Source organism: Bos javanicus, chromosome 21 (genome assembly GCF_032452875.1).
Source record: "Bos javanicus breed banteng chromosome 21, ARS-OSU_banteng_1.0, whole genome shotgun sequence".
Lineage (NCBI taxonomy): Eukaryota > Metazoa > Chordata > Mammalia > Artiodactyla > Bovidae > Bos > Bos javanicus.
In genome coordinates, this window is record NC_083888.1 from 41,669,151 (window position 1) to 41,687,612 (window position 18,462).

Below are 18,462 nucleotides of genomic sequence, written 5' to 3' on the forward strand. Positions count from 1 at the left end.
TCACATCTCCCATTTTATTGATTACTTTAAACTATCTTTGTTATTTTTTGTACAAGGGGTATCACCTAGCTGGAGGTCATAGACCCGCATATGCCTTGGGAAAACATCTTAGTGTGTGCACAGGCAGCGTTCTGGACTTGCTCTGACCCAGTGTTCCAAGGTCCACACTATGTTTTTCCTTAGCTTAGCAGGGCATGACAACCCCAACTGATCAACCCAATGTACTTTTATTTGGGTTATGCTGTATTGCTGTATTTTGCTTTTATTCTTTTCCCATGGTGATTTTCTCATGGCTTAGCCAGAGCAACAGGTGGCTGACTATTAACTCCTGCATATATATATAATATATATATATATATATGTCTCACATCTTCTTAATCCGTTCATCTGTTGATGGACATTTAGGCTGTTTCCATGTCTTGACTATTGTAAATAGTGCTGTTGTGAACATAGCGCATATATCTTTGAACTATAGTTTCTTCTGGATATAGGCCTGAGTAGGATTGCTGGATCATATGGCAACTTTATTTTTAGCTTTTTGAGAAACCTCCATACTGGTTTTAATAGTGGCTTCACCAACTCACGTTCCCACCAATGGTATAAGAGGGTGCCCTTTTTTCTCCACATCCTCTCCAGCATTTGTTATTGGTAGATTTTTCAATAATGGACCTTCTGACTGGTGTGAGGTGGTATCTCATTGTAATTTTGATTTGCATTTCTCTAATAATTAGCAGTTTGAGCATCCTTTCCATGCCCCTGTTGGCCATCTGTTTGTTTTCTTTGGAAAAATGTCTGTTTAGGTCTTTTGCCCATTTTTAAATAGGGTTATTTGGTTTTTTGTTGTTGAGTTGTATAAGCTGTTTATACGTTTTGACAGTTAAGCTCTTGTCAGTTGTATCAGTTGCAAATATTGTCTCCCAATCCATAGATTGTCTTTTCATTTGGTTTATGGTTTCCTTTTCTGAGAAAACACTCATTCTTTAAAGACAATACATTTCTGTGTAAACAGATACCATGATGATTGGCTGTTATTAACAAACTGCCACTTAATGACAGTTTTCCATGTGTTAGTTTTTTATTTGAGGATCACAGGTGTTATATTATGTCTATTTTCTTAAATTTTTGAAGGGTTAAGTAACTTTCTCAAGACCACACAGTTACAATGAGTCATAGCAGAGGTTTGTATTAGTTCTGATTGACTTTAAAGCTTATACTGTCAAGCTCTACATCATGCTGCCCTAGTAGAAAACCCAGCAATATTTGACTGATGGATTTACTAAGTTTAGTTCTAGTCCATTTAACCCATTTAGGCTGTAAATATTCTAATCTAGGTTATCTCTAATAAAAATAAACTTGTCTGTGAATATGCCTAAACCCGTGCACCCTATGTGGTGAGTATCCAACCAGTGGTCTAGATTGGTGTCTCCTGCATTCAAGGCTTTTGCTTGTTTGTTTCTGACTCCTGAAAGATTGCTTTGGGCCTCTTTATACATCCTAGGGAAGACCTGAAGGCAGTCTAGAAGCAGTCTCCTTTGGGCTTTAGGAAAGTAGTATTAGTCGCTCAGTTATGTCCAACCCTTTGCAACCCCATGAACTGCAGCCTGCCAAGCTCCTCTGTTCATGGGATTTCCTAGGCAAGCAAAATGGAATGGGTAGCCATTTCCTTCTCTAGGGGATCTTCCTGACCCAGGGATGGAACCCAGGTCTCCCACATTGCAGGCAGAGTCTTTACCGTCTGAGTCACCAGGGAAGCCCTAGGAGACCTCCAAATCATTCTTGGGAAGACTAGTGTTGTCTTTGGGGCTGGTCATACTGGTCATGGGCCTTTGGCTGGTTTCCAGGCCCACTGGCTCTCAGTATAGAATTGCAGCTCTTGGTGTTAATACAATAATGGTTTATTATGTCAATGTTAAAGTTAATAGCAGTGAGAAGACTAGATTTTCTATAGTGAACATGTCTTAATTTTATAATGAGAAAAACAGAGCAAGCAGGACATATCAGAAACACACCAGAAAGGATATGAGGGGATGTTGAGGGGACAAGTGCATTGGTGATTGTCTCTGTATATGTATATTTCTTACAGGCTTAGGTCCTGAAGTGTAGTTTTATTCAGGCCATGGTCATTTCACAGCTAACATTTCTAAGTAAATACTAAAATTGAGCCAGTTCCCAGGATTTAGAGGGAAGGGCACCAACCAAAGACTTACTGGCCTGGCTTGAATCATGGCTTTCATCACTTCATATAATCTGGAACAGCCTGACAGAATCATGTCTGCCCTTCTAGACCTACCTGAATTATCTGTCTCTAATTATGAACCTCATTTTCCTTTTTTCTTATCATTGACTTTAGAACTCTTTTAGGATACTCTGTGTTATACTTTTTCTTATGTCCCATATCCCACAAACCACAGAAACTTTTACAACTCTCAATTGAGCCCCGCTATGATTCGACTTCCTTTTCTTTCCCACTAAACTCCTTCGTATAACCTGGGATTACTCCCCCTAAACCTTACATACCCACTGCCCTTCTTTCCTACCTTTACTTTCTCTAATATAAGACACAGTTGACCCTCACTTAGAATGTCTTCCTTTCCCATTCACTGGGTACCCTGGTCCTGCTTACTCTTTATTCTAATGGCTACTACTTGCCATTTTCCCCTAGTCTCCCAGTTAGAAACCCTTTATCTCTCTTTGGAATTCACATAGCATTTTATTTGAACAATTTCTATAGCACTTCTTATGTTCTGTATTCAAAACTTACATAACTATGTTATCTTCTCTACCAGACTGTTACACTCTTGAGAGTAAAGCCTCTGCTTCATTCATCTTTGTGTTTCTTGCAGGGCCGAACTCAGTGCCTTCCTGTAATCACTCAGGAAATGTTGATCAGTGAATGAGTGTTTTATCTGTGTTGGTATTATCTTACCAACTAGGTGGTAAGCTGCTTGAATGCAATGATTTTTTCCCCACTTATTATAGTATTTCTTAGAGTACCTTGGGCAATGGCTTATGCAATTAATATTGATCGAATAAATGACAAAGTTAGTTGACTAGTTGTCACTGTTTATGTGCCCCCTTATCTAACTCATTCCTGTGATCTCTCCTAACCCAGCTGCTTTTACCTGGGAGCTCTTTTCTGTGTATCAGTTAAAGCATTACCTTTAAAAACATCAGTCAGTTCAGTTGTTCAGTCGTGTCCGACTCTTTGTGATCCCATGGACTGCAGCACACCAGGCTTCCCTGTCTATCACCAACTCCTAGAGCTTGTGCAAACTTATGTCCATCGAGTCGGTGATGCCATCCAACCATCTCATCCTCTGTTGTCCCCTTCTCCTCCTGCTTCAATCTTTCCCAGCATCAGGGTCTTTTCCAATGAGTCAGTTCTTTGCATCAAGTGGCCAAAATATTGAAGTTTCAGCTTCAGAATCAGCCCTTCCAATGAATATTCAGGACTGATTTCCTTTAGGATGGACTGGTTTGATCTCTTGGCAGTCAAAGCGACTCCCAAGAATCTTCTCCAATATCACAGTTCAAAAGCAACATAGATTTTATTTAATTCTTCCTTTGAGGGAAAAACATTTTCATTTTAGGGATTTCTTTATGCTATCTTTTTTCTTGTGTTATGTATAACATACTTGTGGTTAGTTGATATCTTTTGATACTAACTTTTCTTTGGTGTCTGGGATAATAGTATACATGTGGGCACTTGTTATTTGGTTACATGCAGGCTCTGTATTATGGGCTTCCCAAGTGGCTCAGGGGTAAAGAATCAGGTAAACCTGTAATGCAGGAGATGCAGGTTCGATTCCTGGGTCAGGAAGATCTCCTGGAGAAGGAAATAGCAACCCACTCCAGTATTCTTGCTTGGGAAATCCAACGGACAAGGGGTTGCAAAAGAGTAGACCAACTTAGTGACTAAACAGCAATAACAACAACAGGCTCTGTATAAAATTATGGATGAGAGTCACTAGTGCTGCTCCATTGAAGGTGATAAGAAATTCTTTTATTTACTTGCAGGGACATTTGGCAAGGGACTAACTATGTGATTATCTTTATGTGTGGAATACCTGCCTACCCCATAGACTTAGAAGGAGCAAATGAGATAATGAACATAAAAGCTCTATATAAATGTATAGTCATTTTTAGAAACTACTTGAACACTTCAGAAGAGTTTTTTTTTGGGGGGGTGTGAAATGTTGTGAATTAGGAATCTTTATATGAACTTTGCATTTCTCCAACCCATGTTGAGAATGAAATTGTGTTTTATGCTTGTAAAGAGACATCATTTTGCAAAATTTATGGAGACAGACCTGTACAAGTAAAAGATCTTCTTTCCGAGTGCTAATTAGCAAGTCTTTTTATGTGTTCCATTTTGTTCCATAGGATAGATGACAAGCTCATTATAAGAGGAAAGTTTAAAGAAAAAAATCCTCCTCTTATTTGTTAAAAGTGTTGTGTAGCAAAAATAGTGATAAATGTGTTGGCAGCAGTATTAGTAGCTAATGATTTAAATTTGAGCTTCCGTGGACTACTGAATCATTATATACTGCAAATATCTAGTAGCTGTAGTAATTTCTCGAGGGAAAGGGGACAGAATAGAGGGTGAGAAATAATCAATTATAGTCCTTGCATTTGCTCTTGTCTTGTTGAACCTGTCAAAAGGAGAAGCCAGAGTTATCAGTGACGATTTTGTTGTGTTATTTTTCTTATTTTTTTTTTTTTGTTGTTGCACAGTTTGCTAAGTTTTTGCTTGCTGTTTGTTTTGTTGTAAATTAGTTGGTGCCATATATTGAGTTGGGTATATTCCAGTGTTGACGTGTAGTGTTGTTGTTTTTGTTTTAATCCATAGTGATGTACTCTTGGGAATTATCGAACACTTAACTGCTCTTCCATAATGGAAGAGGATTAATATTTCTTTGAGAAACATTATAAGTTCCTTGAAAGTCTGAAAATATAGGCACCATGTTACTATTTGAATTCTAATAGATGTTGCCTAAAATATTTTTCTTCCTTTGTTAGATGACTGACTCTTGGAATTAAGTGAAGAATTTATGCCTCTCATGAAATCTGTGAAGCATATTTTTGTTTTTTGAGAGACTAGAGAGTTTTAGTGAGTGACTCATATTAAGGTGCTATATTAGTCAGGGTCCTAGCTGGAAAGAGGTGACACACTTTAAAAAAGAATTAACAGAGTGAGTTTAATGAAGGGATTAGTTACTGAGGTGTGGGCAACAATCAGGAAACCAACAAGGGATGGAGAAATACCCAGAGGCTGGTGACAGTCAGGAATTTTTACTGACTGTCTGCCTGAAGGAACAGAGGGTGAAGCATGTTAGTGCGACCTGGCGACTACTGAAGTCATGGTAGAGGGGCTGTTTGTTGGGAGCTCTGACCACAGAGGAATGCAAGCAAGGGCAGAACTTCTGCAAGACAGAGAGGAAGCAGTGTGTTTGGTACTTACAGTGCTCCCACCTTTTTCTCCTCTCACAGCTTTGTGCCCTGGGTACCTGCTATGGCAGATCCCTATTGAAAGCCAGAAGACAAGGAAATTCAGGCGCTAGAATTCACACAGGTCAACTACCTGGGTTGATCAGGACAGAGAATGAAGCAGAGCTTGGGAAAGAGGGAGGGGAAGGAAGTGGAGCATAGCAAGTGGAAAATAATCAAAACAGCTTTTTTTTTCCTTCATGGTTGTCATTATAACTGTGAATTAGTGACTTGTGATTGATGAAGTACAAAGATTCCTGCCTTCTGAAAGTTTGAAGCTAATACAGATTTCAGTACAGTCAAATTAGTGAAAATTCATGCTATCAGATGTCAAAATTTAACTATCGTCAAATTAATGAACAGAATATTTATATTGGAGATAAACTGTGATGTTAAGTATATTTTGTTGCAGTGGGGAGTAATGGATAGAAGGGCTTATTTTGATAGGATAGAGTTATGAAAAAAAAGTTCTCCTTCACTTTATTAAATAAAAATAGATGCAGGAATAAAACTTCTGGAAATGATTCTTAAAATAGAAGGGACAAAGACTGAACACTCGTGAGGGCGGTACATGATCCCTTCTTGGTCTTCTTTCTTTTACTTCCAAGGAAGGGCATAGAAAGCAGCCAGGTGGTCCTCACGTGGGTGCTGTCTTCATTACTTTCCCACAAGGAGGGAGAAGCTACTGCGTGTGGCAGAGTAGGCAGCTAGACAATATGCTGAATATCCACGGACTCAAGCTGCACTAGCAGACTGGCATGGCATTATGGAAATGAGGTTATGCCCTTTCTTCCTGTCTGGAGCCCTTCCTGTCTGGACGCTACAGATAGAAGGAAAGCCCGAGGCCTTTCTGCCTCTTATTCGCTTAAATGAGATGAGATGGGAATTTTAAATTGGGCCACCTTAATATTTCAGTCATCATTTAAAGTGAAGGGCATTTATTGCTTATGAAAGGCAGTGGGCCTTTTGCCACATTAACTGAACTATTCACTCATCGTAGATGCCAGTCCAAACCCACACTTGTATTTTTCCCACCACCAGCTTGGGCTATTCAGTTATCTCTTTTATAGTAATACTCTTTGACTGCCAATTTTGACAGTAGTGTGTGTGTGTGTGTGTGCGTATAAAATTTTATTTTGTCTTTATTTGTGGCTGTCCTGTGTCTTTGTTGCCTTGCAGGCTCTTCTCTAGCTGTGGCAAGCGGAGTCTGTTCTCTAGTTGTGACGTGCAGGTTTCTCAGTGCGGTGGCTTCTCTCATTGCAGAGCATGGGCTCTAGGGCAAGCAAGGGGCTTCAGTAGTTGGACTCCTGGATTCTAGAACGCAGGCTCGACAGCTGTGGCCCATGGGTTTTGTTGTTTCACAGCCTGTGGGATCTTCCCGGATCAGGGATTGTACCTGTGTCTCCTGTATTGGCAGGGGAGTTCTTTATCACTGAGTCACTGGAGAAGCCCAACAGTAGTTTTTATTACATGAATGGATCAGAAACATATTGTTGCCTTCATTAAGTAAATTTCCATGGGCCATATTTGGCTGCTTTGGATTTTAGTGCTATTTTCTCCGTACATTGTACAATTTGTAATTACCTCAAATTGTAAAGCTTAAAGCATGCTTATACCTGATAGGTGGCAGACTTAGGTCATAGATTTCCCTAGTATTCAGAGATAGTAAATCTTCATTATGTTTTTGGTTTGTAGTGTGAAACTAAAGGAGACAGTCAGTTTTGGATTTCTCCCCTGGTGTATTTCCATAAAAATGTTGGGCAGGGTTATAATTAATGGATATTTGGCAAATAATCACATGATGAAGAAGAGAATTACTGTTTTATCCATCAAATTATAAAAATTCTTTCCAAAATAATTTTTTTTTGTTGTTTGTTAGGCAAATTGTAGCCAAGGATTAAAGACCAGGAATTGTATTCCAGTATTTTATCTTTAAGGACTCTCCTGGTATTCAGTCTGAAACTTCAGTCTTTGTTAGTTTGGGAATCAAATTATAAAGCAAATATAATGCTATTGGTTAATGAACAATAATGTTTCCAATTAAATTTAAGAAGCAGGGCCCCTGTATTTGTGTCAACATATATTATAGGTAGAAATTATAATGTGTCAGTTAACAGTTTAAGGAAATAGCCTAAGAATTAACAACTTTTAAACTATGACATGGAAAGACCCAGGATTTGAAAAACTTCCCCAAATGATTCTTATGTAGATATCAGAATCATTCTGTCTAGAACAACTTATCTGATAATTCCTTGATTTATCCAGCCTGTGTTTTGATGGGACCCTTCTGATATCATTCATTCAGTTTTATCCTTGAAGAATTTCTAGGCACTTTGTTCATCATATGCCTGACAGCTAAAATTCCTTAATATCTTAAAGTTCAATGAATAGTTAATGGCCAAGGGATAGTCAGATTCATATTAAAAACTACTTTTAAATCTATTAAACATTTATATGTAGAAAAAGGATGAGACTCACAATCTATCATTTAAAAATTTTTGCACTTTGTCTTAGATGTTAAAGATTTGATCAGAGTGCTGTGTAGCTCTGAAGAATGTCTTCATATCTTAAGTATGATTTGAAACTGGAGCAAAGCTTTTCCATGAAAAATCTCAGTCTTTCTTTTGTGAAATACACCTGGTTAAATAAGCTAAGGTAGTCAGGGTATAGCAGTTCTCTTCTTTGGGGTTCGTGTTAGAGAAACAATGTGTTCAGAAAGGAATGTGTATCATTATGAATAAAACAGCCTTTGGTGGTGGCTCACTGAGAGCATGGGCAGCTTGAGCTTTATGTGCATGCTGCACTCAATATGCCAGCAAATTTGGAAAACTCAGCAGTGGCCATAGGACTGGAAAAGGTCAGTTTTCATTCTAATCCCAAAGAAAGGCAATGCCAAAGAATGCTCAAACTACCGCACAATTGCACTCATCTCACACGCTAGTAAAGTAATGCTCAAAATTCTTCAAGCCAGGCTTCAGCAATATGTGAACCGTGAACTTTTTGATGTTCAAGCTGGTTTAGAAAAGGCAGAGGAACCAGAGATCAAATTGCCAACATCCGCTGGATCATGGAAAAAGCAAGAGAGTTCCAGAAAAACATCTATTTCTGCTTTATTGACTATGCCAAAGCCTTTGACTGTGTGGATCACAATAAACTGTGGGAAATTCTGAAAGAGATGGGAATACCAGACCACTTGACCCGCCTCTTGAGAAATCTGTATGCAGGTCAGGAAGCAACAGTTAGAACTGGACATAGAACAACAGACTGGTTCCAAATAGGAAAAGGAGTTCGTCAAGGCTGTATATTGTCACCCTGTTTATTTAACTTATATGCAGAGTACATCATGAGAAACGCTGGATTGGAAGAAACACAAGCTGGAATCAAGATTGCCAGGAGAAATCTCAATAACCTCAGATATGCAGATGACACCACCCTTATGGCAGAAAGTGAAGAGGAACTAAAAAGCCTCTTGATGAAAGTGAAAGAGGAGAGTGAAAAAGTTGGCTTAAAGCTCAACATTCAGAAAACAAAGATCATGGCATCTGGTCCCATCACTTCATGGGAAATAGATGGGGAAACAGTGGAAATAGTGTCAGACTTTATTTTTCTGGGCTCCAAAATCACTACAGATGGTGACTGCAGCCATGAAATTAAAAGACGCTTACTCCTTGGAAGGAAAGTTATGACCAACCCAGATAGCATATTCAAAAGCAGAGACATTACTTTGCCAACAAAGGTCCGTCTAGTCAAGGCTATGGTTTTTCCAGTGGTCATGTATGGATGTGAGAGTTGGACTGTGAAGAAGGCCGAGCGCCAAAGAATTGATGCTTTTGAACTGTGGTGTTGGAGAAGACTCTTGAGAGTCCCTTGGACTGCAAGGAGATCCAACCAGTCCATTCTGAAGGAGACCAGCCCTGGGATTTCTTTGGAAGGAATGATGCTAAAGCTGAAAATCCAATACTTTGACCACCTCATGTGAAGAGTTGACTCATTGGAAAAGACCCTGATGCTGGGAGGGATTGGGGGCAGGAGGAGAAGGGGACGACAGAGGATGAGATGGCTGGATGGCATCACTGACTCGATGGACGTGAGTCTGGGTGAACTCTGGGAGTTGGTGATAGACAGGGAGGCCTGGCGTGCTGCGATTCATGGGGTCGCAAAGAGTCGGACACGACTGAGCGACTGTTCTGATCTGAACAGAGTTTGAAATCCAAAATATTAAATCTTAAGAGTCCAGCATGAACAGATGCTTATAGAAGAAGATTGCAGAGACATTTGTGTAAAACAAGTAGGCTTCTCTAGGTGTTTACTGATCAACATAAAGATGGACTCAAGACTTGAGGATTTAATCTTTACTGATAGTATCAGAACTGAGGGAAAGAATGAGAATGAGAGAGAGAGCGAGCATGTGAATAGAATATGAGAGAACTGGATGGTTCTAGCCCAAGCTCTTTAGAATCTCCAGAAACTTCTCTTGTCCTCAGTGGTTCACAGTGAACGCAGTCTGAATCCCTAGTGAGTTCATCATTAAGGTAGGTGATTGGAAGCCTGTTGCCTTTGACTCCATTATTGAAGAGCTAATCTCTCTTTCTAAATAGCAGATGTGTATCCAGATTCCTTTAACAAACTTGAATTCTTAATTAAAAGTGCACATGCTCTCTCTCACCAATGACTTTGAAATTCTGTGATTTCCACTAATTATTGTGTTTTATAATGCTTTTTGGCAGCAATTGGCATAATTTTCTGTGACAAAATTCATTTCTAAAGTGAGCAACGTAATGATTGATCTTTAAATTAGTAAAACCTATACCCTTTGTGACTATACCAATTCTCTCCTCTGTTGGAATGGAGTATAGAATCCAAAACAGTGACTCATGAAAGAATTATTTATATTCCCTGTTGAAACACAGTCTGGGGGTACATTTAAGGTGAATTTGCCTTTTTAATTTTGTTTTACTTAATCTGCTGCTAATGTTAGTGGACATTTATTGATATTACAGGGAATAATGTTTATAATTCAGGAAGTTTGGGAGTTATAGAGAAGAATGGCAAGGGAGAGCTAAAAAATACTGAAGCAAATCTCCTTTATAGTCAATAAACAATTATGTAAACATAATTCTGCTAAGCTAGCAGAAAATGATTATTTTGCTGTAAGTATCTTTAAATAAATCAAGGAGCATCAGCAGCATTAAATATTAGAGCACTGTGAACATTAAGAATAGCAGTTAATTTCTTCTTTTAAGTGTTGGTTGACTTTACATTGATGTGGTAAAGGATTATATAGAATTACTCATCCAGGTATACTTAAGGGCAGTTTTTGTTGTATATTTTTATTAGGTTCCAACACTGAAGTTCTCAATCAAGCTTGGGTATTAGATACAATTTATGCCTTGGAGACTTAGAATGCCATAGTTCAGTAATTCCACACTGGTATAATTATGATCAGTGTAACATCTGGAATGATTAGTTTTAAATGCTTCAGTTCAGTTCAGTCACTCAGTTGTGTCTGACTCTTTGCAACCCTATGGACTGCAGCATGCCAGGCTTCCCTGTCCATCACCAACTCCTGGAGCTTACTCAAACTCATGTCCATCAAGTCGGTGATGCCATCCAACCATCTCATCCTCTGTCATCCCCTTCTCCTTCCACCTTCAATCTTTCCCAGCATCACGTTCTTTGCATCAGGTGGCCAAAGTATTGGAGTTTCAGCTTCAGCATCAGTCCTTCCAATGAATATTCAGGACTGATTTCCTTTAGGATGGACTGGTTGGATCTCCTTGCAGTCCAAGGGACTCTCAAGAGTCTTCTCCAACACCACAGTTCAAAAGCATCAATTCTTCTGCGCTCAGCTTTCTTTATAGTCACTCTCACATCCGTACATGACCACTGGAACTAACTGCTCTGAACTTGGATCCAAATCTAGATATGCAGTTATAGATGCAGTTTCCTGTCAATACTCAAGAGAATTAGCAGTTAAGACAATACTCTAAATAATTATTTTTCAGGATGTTTATATATTTTCCAGAATCTGATAGACAACTAACCTCTTATAGTAAATCCCAGAGGGTAAAATGCCTTTTACATAGATTACAACTTGGAAAATAACATTTAAACAATATTATTTATTTAGACTTAGACATTTACCCTAGAAAATGAATAGAAAATTCTTCATGGAATTCTTGAGATGGTACTTTATGGTACTCTGTTTTTACCCCTTGAAAATTATTATCCTTATTGCAAAGTAAACATTCTCTTTGTTGCTATTAGTATTCCTTGTGGTCAGTAGAGGGAGCACAAGTTTCCTAACCATCACAAAACTGAAGTGACATCATCAGTGATGGTATAGAGGGGAACAATCTAGGCTAGTTCATATTGGTTCCTGTTCCAGAGTCTGTGAGAAAAATGGAAATTTATTAAGTAGAAAGTCAAGAATTGTAGAGATAAACTGTAATATCAGATTTAGAGATCATATTTTAAGTTAAGAGATTAGTAACAAAAACCAACATAATTCCTTTAAAATTGAAAAATATGCATTGTGATGCACAGATTGGTTAATGACTAATTTTACTGGAGATTTTGTTTCTCTTTTGTTTACTTTATTTCTTTGTAATTTGTAGAGGTCACTTTCGGGTGTCTGGAATAGTACACGTGTGATGCAGTAAAATTTTGTACCGCAAAAGAGGTGTAGTGATTTCTATATGGGTCAGTTATGTTTTTGTATTGTTTAACAAGGGCTAGACATTTTTTTCTCAAAATTGCTTCCTGAAGACTGATTGCATTGCAGTTAGTCAATAGTTAAGAACATATATTTAAGGGGAAGAAAATCTTACACCAAAAACTCTTATGAATGTAGCTGGTAATTCCAGAGGAATGTTTACATGTTTTATGAGCATTTTATGGAACATGGAAGATGATCGTCTGTCCTTGTCAGAAGTTTATTATGATGAATGAGTGGTACTGTTTAAATTGCAAACAAGCTCAGGCATCATGGACGCTTATTTGTGAGACCATGTTAGTGTTAAGTGCAAGAAAACCAAGACACTTTAATCCCTCTTTCTAGGGTCTTACAGCTATCACTAAGCATTTTTGTAACAGTTTTGTTATTTTTTAAAAAGTGAAATAGCTCTTTAAATAAGACCAGTGGAAATAGGTTCATTTTATAGACAAGTTAATTGAGATGTATTGAGATTTAGTGAGCTATCCGAGATTATATAATACATTAGCAGAGTCAACAAAACCAGAATTCAGAGCTTTTCCTTCCTGGTTCAAGGAGTTACAAAGAGTTCTTAGAGCTGTAGTCTAGGATAATTCGAAAACATAGGACAATTATTTAAATCCCTGATCCTTTGTTAAGTGCCTGTTTTGTGTACAGCATAGTTATTTTGTTTGATTAAAAATTGAGAAAAATAACCATCCATGAAACTATATTGTCTACTAGTAATATAAACAGTGAATGAAGTGTGTTTCAACGAAAAAATGTTTATATTATCTTAAAGCTAAAGGTACTTTTTAGGACTAATAGAAAACCCCTCTATACTGATTTATCGTTATGAGAGAATTTGGAGGAAATAGCCGAGGGGTTGGAGAAGGCAATGGCACCCCACTCCAGTACTCTTGCCTGGAAAATCCCAGGGATGGAGGAGCCTGGTGGGCTGTTGTCTATGGGGTCGCACAGAGTTGGACACGACTGAAGTGACTTAGCAGCAGCAGCAGCAGGGGTGGGGGGCATTGTTTACAGGTGAAGAGAATGGCTCTGAGATTGAGGGACTATAATTCTTAGAGGAGGTGGTATTTCACATATGCTTAAATAGGATTACTGAGGCAGTCAGGTTGAACTGAAAACTACAGTTAAGAGGGAATGCAAAATCGTGTGATCAGAGAGCTGGCTGAGACCTTGAAGACTATCTGCCCTTGCATTAATTTTACGGCTAAGGAAACTGAGACCTGGAGTGATTCTGAGTTATTTGCCCAAGGTTAGTCACACAGGTAGATGGGGGCAGAACTGGAATTAATTTTCCTCCAAATGCCTGGATATGATAACAGAACCGGGAAGGTGGCAAATTATGGAAATACACTGGATGTGCAGAGTTGAGTATATTTTTGCACAACAGTTATTTCCATCAGTCTTTAAAAAAGGAAAAAGAGAAATGTTGGTTTGTTTTGGGTTTCTTGGGAAGAATAAATCCAAATAGAAGAATGTAGTGATCCATGGAACAGTTCAAAAAGTAGGATGAGCTGCCTGATGGCAAATATGAAAATGACCTTGCCAACAACTTCTAGAATATTTTTACTAATAATAGTAATTAAGATAATAAAAATATAACCAACAGCAGCAGCTACCATTTATGGATTGTTTACCTATGGCATCATGTCGAGTATCGTATGTACATTACTTCATTAAATTATTGCATCCTGTGACCTAAGAATTACTATGCCATTTTGTAAATTAGAAACTAAATCTCAAAGAGATTAAGTTATTCCCCTTGTCACACTGGTAGTCAGCTATGGAATAAAAATTTGAATTCTCATTCTGTTTGAATTCCAAGCCAGTGTTTCTGAAGCTTGACTAATGAATAAACCCTTCTTCTAAAGGAAAATAATCTGCTCATGCCCCAAATAGACTTATTTTTGTTAGTCGGCTACTTATCTAAGCATAAACACAAATCCTTAAGCTTATAGCTCTTATATAATTTTTAAAAACTGCAAAACTTACAAATTACATTCAAGAAAATGTGTAAGATCAGTAAAATTCAAACTAATGACATTGCTTTAGTATGAAAGATAAAGTTTTTGCTGAAATGAAAGTACCAATTGCAAGATGAATTTGTAGCTAACTGCTGCTGCACAGTTGCTCTGGGTTTAGTGTGCCAGTGCTGCCACATGCTTTGTGAGGACTTGCTGCTGCTGCTGCTTTTCTCTGTTCTGTCTTCTTCAAATTGTCCCTTTAGACTCTGTAGCGCTCTGTAATAGTACCATCTGCCCTTCACTTGATGCATCAGTTATTTATTGTTAATCCTACTTCTGTTCTCATTGGCTGTGCCAAAGTACTACTGCCAGTTTGGTGGTCTGGAATGCCGAAATGTCACGGCAGTAAATATTTCATTATAAGATTGTGGTCATCAGGTGACCTAAAATATGTTCATTTTTTCAGTCTATCATCTAGAAGAAACCCCCAAATTTAAGAAATTCATACTGTCTACAAATCATAACCAGGTCTCTGGTGTTTCTACTTACAGGAAAAAATTGCACTGCACTTTCCCTCAAAACTGAAAACCATCTGGTTACTGTGGGGTAATAGTGGAGACCCAGGAAAGCCTCCATCTCCATCTACTTTCAGTGCTGCCTTAGTTCAGACTGCCCCTGTTTTGCATCCGAGTTTCTGCCACAAGCCCTAGTTTTATCCCCACCAAAGGATTCTCTACAGTATAAACCACAGTAGCGAGTTTTCTGGAATACGGATTTAGAGCTCAGCTGGGTATCGCTTCTTTCTGGAAACTTGCCCTTGTTGTTTCTTCTTATCACTTGTTTCCTCACCCCATTCACGACCACCTTAACCATCCTCTTCTCTTGTTCTTCCTTTATAACTCCATAACACCCTAGGTCTACCTTTATTATAACCCTTATTAGCATATTGTGTTGAATCCTTAATTTGGGGGTTTCCCCAAGTAGGCTGTTAGGTTCTTGAAAGTAAAGCATACCTTGTGCATCTTCTAGGTAGCACGTTGTGTGTGTGTGAAAGAGAAGAAGATCCTGATGATACAGCTGTGATCATGAATCACAGGTCAGTTTTAATTTTAGGAGTGAGGAGTCAAAAATTGGCAAGAACAAAACAGATATTGCCTTATCTTTCCTATTCATGTATGTGAAATTTATGCAGATTACCTAAACGGTTAATATAATAGACTCTTTTAGTGTGTAGTCAACATAATTTTGGAAGTAATCTTTCCATACGGAATTAAATAATAGCATCATTTTGCTGTGGTTTCTGTTTCCACTTGGTTAGGTGCTGTCATTGTCTCCACGCCTCAGGACATTGCATTGATGGATGCACACAAGGGAGCTGAGATGTTTCGAAAAGTCCACGTGCCCGTAAGTATTTACACCTTCACTGTTGGAAAAGTAAGAAATGCTTCTAACTGAAAAAAGCAGATCATTGAGAAATACAATCCAAAATTTAATTTAGTCCTGGGTGGAAATCTGTGTGAACACCCTACTTCATTTTTTGTTGTTGTTTAGTTGCTAAGTCATGTCCAACTCTTATGCGACTCCATGGGTTGTAGCTGCCAGGCTCCTCTGTCCGTAGGCTTTCCCAGGCAAGAATACTGGAGTGAGTTGCCATTTCCTTCTCCAGGGGATTTTCCTGGCTCAAGGATTGAACCCACATCTCCTGCATTGGCAGGCAGATTCTTTACCACTGAGACCGGGGTAGCCCATTCTTCATTTTAATTGTTACTTTAAAAATACACATATAGGTGGAAACAGGAATGCACATTATATTAATCAAAGAAAAATCTGAAATATCCTTCAAGTATGAGTTTTCTGAACAATTATTCCCTCTCTCAACTATCTGTAGCTGTCACTATCTAAAAAAAAAATAATGAGAATTTTGAGAAATTATTTAGGTAGATGACTTTTTTCCTTCTGTCTTCTACAGTTGTAACTCATTTATAGCTCACCATCTTCTTGAAAGTAAGAATTTGCTATACAAAGTGGCAAAAAATAAAAATATTATAAAAAGGAGCGAGAAGACAAAATCAGATGGACTCAGAGTGAAGTCTGTAAACAACTTGCATGCTATTAAGGGACTTAGGTGTGTGCTGGAAGTATGCCATGTATTTTCAAGCAGTCACAGGGAAAGAAACATAGGCTATTATAAGACTGTCCATTTCTGTGGGGTTAAATAAAAGAGCTTGAAGCACTACTTATAATAGCCAGGACATGGAAACAGCCTAAATGTTCACTGACAGATGAAAGGATAAAGAAGATGAACTATTACTCAGCCATCAGAAAAGAATGAAATAGTGCCATTTGCAGTAACATGGATGGATCTAGAGATTATCATACTAAACAAAGTAACTCAGAAAGAGAAAGATAAATGCCATATGATATTACTCATATGTGGAATCTAAAGTGCTATACAAATCAATTTATTGATAAAACAGAAACAGACTCACAGACATAAAGAACAGACTTGTGGTTGCCATGGGGATGGTGGAATAGGGAAGGAAAGGAACAGGAGTTTGGGATTAGTAGATAAGATATATATACATATATATAACTGAGTCACTTTGTTGTGCAGAAGAAATTAACACAACATTGTAAGTCAACTGTACTTCAGTAAATTTTTTAAAAAAGAGCTTGATGCTCAAAAGAAGCAGAACTGAGAGAAGAGACATTACTCTTTCCTAGATCCTCAAGAATATTAATAAAAGAAACCCTGTAGGTAATGAACACATTTTCATCACCTTTGTAACCATAAATAGAGGGTTCTTCCTCCTAGCGTGCCTCATCAAAAGCAAGTGGATTTGTGCCAAAGTGTGGTTTAGAACAAGTGTTTCAGTATGAAGCCAAAATGATACTTCCATCTCTGTGGCTCCCAATGGCTTTGTTTAATTCTTGGTTAGATTTTAGAGCTTATAAAGCGGAACTTTTTGTTTTTGTTTTCCTATATGGCTTATTGCAGAGTCTTTCATATACTTCCCTGGGCTGCACAGTAGGACCTTGTAGTTTATCCATTCTATATATAATAGTTTGCGTCTACTAATCCTAGACTCCCAATCCAACTCCCTGACCCCAGCAACCACAAGTCTGTTCTGTTTGTGAATCTGTTTCTTTTTCACAGGTAAATTTATTTGTGTCACATTTTAGAGTCCACGTATGAGTGACATTATATGGCATTCATCTCTCTTTCTGGCTTACTTTGCTTAGTGTGATAATCTCTAAGTCCATCCCTGTAGCTATAAATGGCATTATTTCGTTCCTTTTGATAGCTGAGTAACATTCCGTTGTATATGTACGTGCACACACCGCATCTTTATCCATCCATCTGTTGGTGGACTGGACATTTAGGTTGTTTCCATGCCTTAGCTATTGTAAATAATGCTTCTGTGAACATCGGAGTGCGTGTTTCTTTTTTATTTAGTTTTGTCTGGATATATGGCCAGGAGTAGGATTGCTGGATTATACAGTAGCTCTATTTTTTGGTTTCTGAAGAACCTTCTTACTGTTCTCCACAGTGACTGCACCAATTTACATTCCCACCAACAGTGCAGGAGAGTTCCCTTTTCTCCATGCTCTCGCCAGCATTTGCTGTTTGTAGGTTTTTTAGTAATGGCCTTTCTCTTTGCAGTTTTGATTTGCATTTCTCTAATTAGTGATTTGAGTATCATTTGTATGTCTTCTTTAGAGAAATGTCTATTTAGGTCTTCTGCCCATTTTTTTATTGGGTTGTTTTGTTGTTTTGTTTTTTAGTTATTGAGTTGTATGAGCTGTTTGTGTATTTTGGGAATTAAGCCCTTATCAGTTGCATCATATGCAAATATTTTCTCCCAGTCCATAGGTTGTCTTTTCATTTTGTTATGGTTTTGTTTGCTATGCAAAAGCTTATAAATTTGAAGTTTAGCTTGGACAAATTTTAAAGCAAGTTGACTCATTGGAAAAGACTCTGATGCTGGGAGGGTTTGGGGGCAGGAGGAGAAGGGGACGACAAAGGATGAGATGCTGGATGACATCACTGACTTGATGGATGTGAGTCTGAGTGAACTCCGGGAGTTGTGATGGACAGGGAGGCCTGGTGTGCTGTGATTCATGGGGTCGCGAAGAGTTAGACACGACTGAGTGACTGAACTGAACTGAACCAAATACCTGCTTCAGATAGAAAACTGTCTTGATAAAGCACTTAGTTGAACAATTTTATTTCCTATTATGCCTTCCGAGATAAACTAGATGCAAGTTAATGTGCCTACGCAGATAACT

General features: G+C 38.2%; 1 protein-coding gene across 4 annotated transcripts in view; it reads left to right on the forward strand.

The window, feature by feature from the left end:
* Window positions 1–18,462, forward strand: part of NUBPL (NUBP iron-sulfur cluster assembly factor, mitochondrial) — a 328,827-nt gene that overhangs the window by 185,668 nt on the left and 124,697 nt on the right. For all 4 annotated transcript variants that reach the window (XM_061394101.1, XM_061394104.1, XM_061394102.1 and 1 more), the window contains one exon: window positions 15,491–15,576. In XM_061394101.1, the coding sequence (XP_061250085.1) occupies window positions 15,491–15,576 (86 nt within the window). The remainder of the gene's footprint in view (window positions 1–15,490; window positions 15,577–18,462) is intronic.